The sequence below is a fragment of the Pogona vitticeps genome, chromosome 9 (genome assembly GCF_051106095.1).
Source record: "Pogona vitticeps strain Pit_001003342236 chromosome 9, PviZW2.1, whole genome shotgun sequence".
In the NCBI taxonomy this organism is placed as follows: domain Eukaryota; kingdom Metazoa; phylum Chordata; class Lepidosauria; order Squamata; family Agamidae; genus Pogona; species Pogona vitticeps.
The window spans coordinates 27,799,702-27,808,373 of NC_135791.1; the positions used below are offsets into that span (position 1 = coordinate 27,799,702).

Below are 8,672 nucleotides of genomic sequence, written 5' to 3' on the forward strand. Positions count from 1 at the left end.
AGCAAGAGAGGTGTGGCGAAGGTCGTGAGCCCTCCAAACTTCCAGCATGGGGCTTTCCACTCTCCGTGCGGGGAAGGCAAGGAGCAGGAGGAGGAAGACGCCGGCCTTTGGACTAGCAAGCAGGGACGAGGAAGGGCGGAAGGAGAGCCCGACATTGCTCTCTGACGGGACCGTTTTCGTCTGCCACCTACAAGAAGGGCCCGCCAGGACCTGCTGGGTGCTGTATATGGCTACTTCCCAGTAGGGAAAAGGTATGTAGAGCAGGCGCCTCTTCCTCCTTCCGGGAGCTTACCTTGCAGTCAGGGAGAGGGGGGGACAGGCAGCCGGGGGGGGGCAGCTTGGGAGATTTGGGACATGCTGGAGATGTCTCGGAGTACAGTATCTTGAGGCAGAGCATGGGCCAAGGATCCTTGCCATCCGCCACACAACAGGGTCTCTCATCCCGCCTGCTTCTAGCCCCGGAACAAAATCCTCCCCCTTTCTCTGCATCTCACGTCTCAGGAGCCTCAGTGCACATGAAGGCGGTCTGCCAGCACATGCATTTCTCTCCTGGGGAAGAAGCATCTTCAGCTGTCAAGTCGTCAGCTGTTGAGTGTGCAGAGAGCATGTGGTCAACTAACCGTTTCAGGGATCCAGCTTGGAATTCAAGAGATCCACCGGAAGGGATGGAGAAGGACAGAACTGTACAGGTGGGGCTGAGAAGATTAACACTAGGGAGGACCTGCCTATAAATTGGCGCTTTGTACCTTTCAGTTCGGTGGGTGGGGGAAGAATCTCCTCTGAGCGTCTCTCATACTCTGGACAGATCTCTTGGAAGAGTTGTGTAAGGACTAGACTATGAGACAAAGAAGACCACTGTGACAGGAATTGGGAAGGCTCTCTCTCTCTCTCTCTTTTTTTAAATAAATCCCAACTCTGGTTAAAAGTGAACTTCTGATGGGGGACTAGTTTCATAGATGGAGGCTTAACCTACCTATCAACCTACCAACCTTCCTTCCTTCCTTCATCAGTTCAGCTGCTTCTTTTGAAACTTCTAGAAGTGTTTTTGGGATAGCCCATCATCGGTTGTAGCAAAAATTGCAAAAAAAACTCAAGGTACGTGAAAGCTGTCTGTCTCTGAGAAGCTATACCCCTCTCGCTAGTTCCTTTTTAGTATCACTTTCTAATAATAATTATGCACTGTCAAGTCAATTTCAACTTGCGGCAACCAAGCGAAAGGGTTTTGCAAAAGAGAACTACAGTTCATCCCTACGAAAGAAAGAAAGAAAGAAAAGAAAGAAAAGAAAGAAAGAAAAGAAAAGAAAGAAAGAAAGAAAGAAAGAAAGAAAGAAAGAAAGAAAGAAAGAAAGAAAGAAAGAAAGAAAGAAAGAAAGAAAGAAAGAAAGAAAGAAAGAAAGAAAGAAAGAAAGAAAGAAAAAGAAAAAGCATGGTTGTTGTGGGTTTTTCGGGCTGCTTGGCCGTGTTCTAAAGGTTGTTCTTCCTGATGTTTCGCCAATCTCCGTGACCGGCATCTTCAGAGGACTGGAGTAAGAACTCTGTCCATGGACAGAATTCTGACTCCTGTCCTCTGAAGATGCCGGCCACAGAGACTGGCGAAACGTTAGGAAGAACAACCTTCAGAACACGGCCAAGCAGCCCGAAAAACCTACAAGAACTATTAAATCCCGGCCGTGAAAGCCTTTGCGAATACAAAAACTAAGCACTTGCAAAAGGATCTTAGATTTTAAGGGTGTGGTTGAAATCTCAATCTAAACAAATCTGGAACTGGCTCAAGCATTATGGCACTTATAAAGAAGCTTACAAACTACGATTTTGTCAGAGTGCAGGGGATTATGTGGCCAAAAGCCTAAACTGTTCCATAGTGTTATAATTCCTGGAATATCTCGGCTGTGAGTGTAACATTGGAGCAAATTAAATCGGCAGTGCAGTCTGAGAACAGCAAACAAGGTTGGAAATGGAGCTGCATTGGCAGATCTCTTGAGATTCGCTCCTATCTGTTATGAATGCACACCCACGCAGGAAAATATCTCTTGGGAGCTGTTTTACAGAGTGCCTTCTCCCTCCGAGCAGCACTGGGCTTATTCGGTGGTGGGCAAGGTTCCTGGGCTTCTCCCCACCTCTTGGCCCCTTCTGTTTATTCCAGGAGAGTTCAGAACCACCTAACCATGTGGCTGCTGCACACGCAGAGCTTCTCCGGAGCGGCATGAGGCCCAGCAGAGCCAGAGAAATCCCGCATCCTTCAGCCTCCTCCTCCTCTTTGCAGAGCCTTTACCATTTCCTCTTGGCCGTGTCCCTCATGGGTCTCTCCACCAGCCAGCCACCCCAATGCCAGAGGGAGCAGATCAGTCTTCTCAGCAGCATGATCCAGCTCCTGGTGAGTGGGCAGTAGGTGAGGTGCCCAGGGGCACAAGAGTAGCGGAGGAGGCAGGATTTCAGAGGGGCTGCCCCTTGGCAGCAAAAGCAGGATGGGAGGCTCCTGGCTTCAGAAAGACCTGCGAGCCCATTCTGACACCCGTTTTATCAGACCAGCGAACACTCCAGCGAGTGACGGCAAGGTGGCCAATGTGTCTACCCAGGGGTGCAGGTAAAGGAGGATGCAGAGGGGAGGCTCCAAGCAAAAGACACGAGGGAAAGACAGACAGTGCTAAACACATCTTTACAAGCAAAGATGGAGGTCAAAATAATTCCAGTGACCCACCCCAAGAGCATAAGCTGGTAGGTTTCCTGGTACCGGAGAATTAGTAGTTGAGACTGTTAGGGTGACTAAAAAATTCAAACCCCAGATTCAAGCCAGAGGAACCGCTTCCATGGGAATGAGTCGGCCAAATCTGATGGTGGGGGAAGGAATCCTGTTCGGTGCACTCCTAGCAGGAACCGCTCTTCCTCGTGCCCCTGACCCAAGCAGAAGGGGAAAAAAAACAGCCTCCCTGGCTTGCTTTCCAGTCACCTCCTCCAGCCCCCATCTCCACACGGGGTCCCCTGTTGCCCTCTGTCTCTCCCTATTTTGCACTCTTGAGTCACTACTTCTCCCTGCCTCACAACTCTTTGTACCCATGAATCTCTCAAGGGTTTGTCCCGGGTTGGCTGCCCTCACATCCTCCATGGGTGGGAGGGGTGCAACTTTGGCCACATAAGCACAAGCTTAGGGAAACTCAAAACAGAATTTTAAAAAATAATGGCTGTGAACGAGATGTACAACATGATAAGATAAGCAAGCAGAGGAGGGGGTGGGACAGCTCCCTCCTGCTTCCCTGTTTTTCTTGACTCTGATCTCTTCCAGCGTTCTTTGTCCATCTCCTGGGAAAGCTGAGATAGATGAGCTTGGCTTCCATGGACTCCCACCATCCGGGGGGGGGGGGGGGGAGAAGCACGTTGGAAAACAGGACTCCTTTGTCCATTTGTTCTAACTGTCTGCTGTTGATCTCTCCTTCAGGGCAATTCCAGTGGCGACGGAGCACTCTACACCCCTCAGGATATCACCGTGCGTATCCCCTCCAGACACTTAGCTCCATGACAAAGGGGTGCTGGGGCCAATCTCCTCTGCCACCCAAGAACCTGCAGCCTGGATCTCTCGGTGCCCCTTCTCTCACACAGGCGCGCCGTCTCCATCAGGCTTCCGCCACCGGCTGCCCCCTTCCACGTGCATTCAGCAGCCACTTCCTCCCCCTTAGCCAGGGGCAAGGCTGGCACAGAGGTGACTCACTCCAGCGTGCCTGGGATTGGCTAACTGGGGAAAAGCCAAGAGAAAGAGAGGCCGAATGAGGACTGCACAAGTCACACAGCGAACCACATAGGGTGGTGTGTGAAGAGTTCTTGCCCAGACTAGGTCAAACCAGTAAATCAAAACATCGGCATTTTATAGCAGCCCATTTTGTGCATGTCTGCGCACGTGTAGGGCAGCCTCCCTTGTTCTGTGATAAGTGATCCCTAAGAACAGAAAACGTATCCTTATGGGTCAGCTACACAAATGCCATTAAAATAAAGAAAGGCATGTCAAAACTTAAAATGAGAGTTCGGATGCTGGGCGCCCCTTTCTGAATGTCCCTGTGGCGCTTCCACCTCGGATCCCCTTTGCCTCCCTGAATTAAACCAACAGCCCAGGCTCAGAATCCTGTCCCCTCCACGGGACAGCCAGGTGTCTGTGGGAAACTCTTCAGCAAGACAAGAAGCTGGTGGTGGCGGCGGCGGCGCTTGTGGTCCGGGCCTCTCCTTTTTCTTTGCTCCCTGCACTTTGCTCTCTAAGTGGGGGAAGCGCCATGAAACCACCGTTCGGATTAGCCTAGCAAGGGATTTCCCTACTTTTAGAACCCACTGGACCTGAATCCTGATTCTTCCATTCTCCCTTTGGAGTTTTTGTTTTTTTTTTTTTTGGGGGGGGGGCAGGTCATTGGATATTGGGTCCAGGTCCGAGACTTGATGGAAAGAGTTGGAATCGTGCAACCTCTATGCGCAAACACCTCCTCCCCACCCACCCCGTGGCCTCTTCTAGACTTTTCTCTGGACATGATTTTGAGTGGAGGGAAAAAAAATATTGGCTGCTCGTCAAAGCCTCTAGATTAAGCAATGATTCTCCTTTTAAATAAGACGCAGCCCCTATTCTACAATTGAAAAATATGGGTGTTTTTAACAAAACTAGATGCAGACATATCCAGCATCTTCCTATTTTTTCCTCGTGCACCCCAATTTTGAGATTTTTAAGGGTAGCAGAACCCAAGGACGTGTGGCCACTGCCCCCCCTTCGCCCCCCCCAAATTCTAGAGAGAGATGCAAGCCAGGCTTCCCAAGTCCACGCGGAGAACGCACCCTCGCCTGCCCGCCCTTCATCCTCTGCCCTGCTGTGTCCTTAGGTCTGCTACGCCGACAACCTGAAGTGCTTCTACCTGGAGCTGCAGGTGATGCTGGAGGAGCAAGAAGAACACAAGGCGCTCCTCTCCCGGCTCATTCTCCGTTTGGGGAAGAAGCGGCAGGCAGAGGGCTGGATCCAGCGCTGCCCCACTTGTAAGCCTTGTGAGTCTCACCCGAGGAAGCCGATGCTCGCTTTCCTCAAGAAACTCTGGGAGCTCTTCCGGTTCAGCTGCATCACCTCCGACGGCCCCAGGAGGGGGGACTGTCCATCACCCGCCCCGTGAAGAGACGTGCTGCCAGCTTGGCACCAGAAGAACATCCTGCCTCCCAAAGCTTTGGGTCACAGTGGAGCCACATGTCTGCCTCAGGTGGGGAACCGGGAGTTCAGCTGCCCCCGGCTGTCTCTCTGGGATCCGTGCCCTCATGGCCAGAGGCACCTGTTTGGCTTGGCCCGCAGGGCGACCGCGCTGTGGACCGAGGCACCGGGGCACGGCCACAAAGAAGGCCAGGCAGTCTTGGGAGAAGTTATGTTCCAGCCCTGAAGCAGCAGCAGCAACAAACCTGGCCCCCACCCAGGCCATTCTGAAAGGAAACGCTCCTGGTATTTGGCATCCGACCTTCTTTGCCAGATGAGACGATGGAAGCAAAACAGGCCGGAGCCTGGAACCCAAAAGGCCTGGAAGCAGAACATGGTCCTCCCCTCTCCCCTGCTCCCAGAGACTCCTCCTAACAGCAGTCGGTGCTGAGGATCAGTAAGTATCGCTTCTCTCATCTGATCTGTCACAGGTAGCGCAACGCAAGAAGCTGCCTTAAACAAGGCTATTGACCCATCAAACCTGCTTTGGTTTACTTATGTGGAAGCCCTCCAGCACAGACCTTTCCGTTCATCTCTTAATGGTGCTGGAAAGAGAGATGCAGGCGTCCTCTCTACAACTGAGCCACAATTCCTTTGCGACAGCAGTCATAGATGATGGTCGGGATGCCATGCGAGCGAAACGCAAATGTCCTATTGCTTTACAAATCAAGTCAATTTTTGTTGGTTTGGAATGAGCTGAGTGGCTGGAGCTTCCCTCAGCATTTGGGGGTGGGAGCTTTGCCCATTGAAATTCTAGCAGTTCTAGAGTTCTAAAAGACAAGGCAGAAGATCCACAGGTGCTGTTTTAATTCTGCATACTAGGCAAAGCTGTACCTATTGAATTTCAGGGGCACCACCTGCATCCCCTGGACTTTGCAAAGTCACCCTTGTTGTCCATCATATTGCACCCCACAAGACAATCTGCATCAGTTCTGTGCTCTTTTGAATCAGTGGCAAGCACAGAGAAAAAGCCCAGCCCTGGGCCTTCCATGGAAACTAGCACTCTACCACCCAGGAAGCCAATTGGAGTTTGTTCTGTCTCCCCAAGAGATGCTTGAAAAGCTAATTGAATTCCTGGCAACAACTTCTCTTTCAAAAAACACACATATATATAATGTTTATTTTTTTCTTATGACCGCAGAATTTGTCAAATAGGGCATTGCACTCCTTTCCAATCCCCATGGAATAAACAGAATAGCCAGATGTCTCTCACTAAAAACAGCAGCATTTCGCACCATCATCCTATTCTTTGGAGGATTTCTGCTCCACGTGGGTTCCCTCTAGAGATTCAAACGTCCACGGCAGAGAGATCCCATCTGACAGGACCTTCCGCCTTTGAGAACCTTCATCCAGAACGACAAAGGTCCCCAGAGAAGGCAATTGTTAAGGTCATAAGGCAGATGCTGACATCTGCATCTTCTGCCCGTCCCACCACAGCTGAACAACCAATCCAGGGCCTTTGTGCTGCTGAGAATTGTATTCCATCATGAAATTTCTACTGCTCAGTGATTTTAATAGTTTTTAATGGAATAAGCAATTTCTATTCCTGTACCTGTAAGCATCTTTGCTTCTTTGTTTTCCTAGGTGAAAGAAGATCCAGTGGACTGTGGGAGAAATCCCAATGAATTATTCTTTAGGGTCCTGTCTCTTGATTTCCACTCTCTGCCCTGCAATGAGAATTGGAGATGATTTGTTTATATACCACCACCTGTGCCCATGCTGCTCAACAGACTGTCAATAACTTAAAAAAAAGGAGGGAAATTTGTCCTTCCTCTCGGTCAGTCGCTTCCAGAATGAAATATTTTAGCAATGGAGAAAATTACAACTAAGCACCAGGAAGCAGTGGAGAAGGACCTATCTGAACAGGGGGAAACACCAAGAACAAATCCTGGATTGGACCAGGGAACCCTCACTGCCACAAAAGGTGGATCACTTCCTCCTTCTCACCTCCACCTCGCCAGTCCTGTTGTGCCAAAATAGGATTCCTTGGGGGAAAGGCAACAGAGAACATAACCAATAAACAAGCCCATGAATAACACCACTTGGTTTCCTACTCTCATTTCTGTTGTTGTTGTTTAGTTGTTAAGTCGTGTCCAACTCATGACCCCATGGACCAAAGCACGCCAGGCCCTCCTGCAACCTGACACTGCAGAATAATAACAATAATGTCCTATTTTTCGCCAGGGCTGCTGTCCAGTTGCCTCTAAATTGCCCGTCGTTGTTGTTTAGTCATTTAGTCGTGTCCGACTCTTCGTGGCCCCATGGACCAGAGCACGCCAGGCCCTCCTATCTTCCACTGCCTCCCGTAGTTGTGTCAAATTCATGTTGGTTGCTTCGCAGACACTGTCTAGCCATCTCATTCTCTGTTGTCCCCTTCTCCTCTTGCCATCGCGCTTTCCCAACATTAAGGTCTTTTCCAGGGAGCCTCAGCTTCAGGATCTGTCCTTCCAGGGAGCACTCAGGGTTGATTTCCTTTAGAATGGATAGGCTTGTTCTCTTTGCAGTCCAGGGAACTCTCAAGAGTCTCCTCCAGCACCACAATTCAAAGGCATCAATTCTTCAGCGGTCAGCTTTCTTTATGGTCCAGCTCTCACTTCCATACAACACTACAGGAAAAACCATAGCTCTGACTATTCGGACCTTTGTTGGCAAAGTGATGTCTCTGCTTTTTAAGATGCTGTCAAGGTTTGTTATCGCTTTCCTCCCAAGAAGAAGGCGTCTTTTAATTTCGTGGCTGCTGTCACCATCTGCAGTGATCATGGAGCCCAGGAAAATAAAACCTGTCACTGCCTCCATATCTTCCCCTTCTATTTGCCAGGAGGTGATGGGACCGGTGGCCATGATCTTAGTTGTTGTTGTTTTAATGTTGAACTCCGTGCCTCTATTTCGGGCGTATTATCTCCTTCCCTCCCTCCCTCCCTGCCTAGATCAGGGGAGTCCAGTCGCTCCGCCTGAACGGAGGTCCCCCCCCGGCCCCGTGTGCCCAACAGCATAAACAGGATTGCAAGGGAGCAGTCCCTGACACGTGATCCCGGGGACGTTTTCTCTGAAGGAAACCCCAGCGAACCTTTCTGGGCTACGAAGGCGCAGGTTCTGAGAAACGAGACCCGGCCTGAACGAGGCGAGGCTGACTCCCGAGGAGTGCCGTCGCGGCAAAGGGAAATTCCTCGGAGAACTACAAGTCCCAGAATCCTTCAGACTTGGGAAAAGTCAGCTTTTAGCGCAGCTTCCCAGACCGCCACCCCCTCCCGCGCTCTGCTGGCTGGGGGATTCTGGGAGTTGTAGTCCCCAAAGCAAGCCCCACCTTCTAGCCTTCCGAGTCTACCTCCCCCCAGTGACCTTTAACCATTTCATCGCTTCGGGGGGGGGGAGAGCCCAGTCCCAAACCAGCCAATCCGTTCTCTCTACGTCATCCGAGGCCGAAAGGACGCCCCAACTCCGCCGAGCGGCGGTGGCCACGTGACCCGGTCCG

The 8,672-nt window shown here is 50.8% G+C and overlaps 1 protein-coding gene and 1 long non-coding RNA gene across 5 annotated transcripts; one reads left to right on the forward strand and one right to left on the reverse strand.

Moving 5' to 3' along the window:
• Nucleotides 1–97: 97 nt before the first annotated feature.
• On the forward strand, nt 98–7,238 carry LOC110075770 (uncharacterized). 4 transcript variants are annotated; one of them, XM_020787299.3, is made up of 6 exons: nt 98–251; nt 502–689; nt 2,144–2,374; nt 3,434–3,481; nt 4,848–5,597; nt 6,785–7,238. In XM_020787299.3, the coding sequence occupies exons 2-5, from the start codon at nt 516–518 to the stop codon at nt 5,127–5,129; spliced, it is 735 nt and encodes a 244-aa protein (XP_020642958.3). In that variant the 5' UTR covers nt 98–251; nt 502–515; the 3' UTR covers nt 5,130–5,597; nt 6,785–7,238. The 4 variants fall into 4 exon arrangements, with proteins under 4 accessions (XP_020642958.3, XP_078236013.1, XP_020642957.3 ...); XM_078379887.1 differs by lacking the exon at nt 98–251 and having other exon boundaries at nt 316–689; nt 1,011–2,374; XM_020787298.3 differs by lacking the exon at nt 98–251 and having other exon boundaries at nt 316–689.
• Nucleotides 6,286–8,631, reverse strand: LOC110075773 (uncharacterized). Its single transcript, XR_002300010.3, has 2 exons — nt 8,268–8,631; nt 6,286–6,867 (listed from the first exon to the last, which is right to left on the reverse strand). It is a non-coding gene; the product is annotated as an uncharacterized LOC110075773 (long non-coding RNA).
• Nucleotides 8,632–8,672: the final 41 nt, after the last annotated feature.

Bases quoted from the DNA above. Each gene is read 5' to 3' on its own strand.
- LOC110075770 (XM_020787298.3), top strand. From the start codon at position 396: ATGGGCCAAGGATCCTTGCCATCCGCCACACAACAGGGTCTCTCATCC. The intron at 2,375-3,433 runs GTGAGTGGGCAG...TCTCTCCTTCAG, and splicing joins GCAGCATGATCCAGCTCCTG to GGCAATTCCAGTGGCGACGG. The intron at 3,482-4,847 runs GTGCGTATCCCC...CTGTGTCCTTAG, and splicing joins ACACCCCTCAGGATATCACC to GTCTGCTACGCCGACAACCT.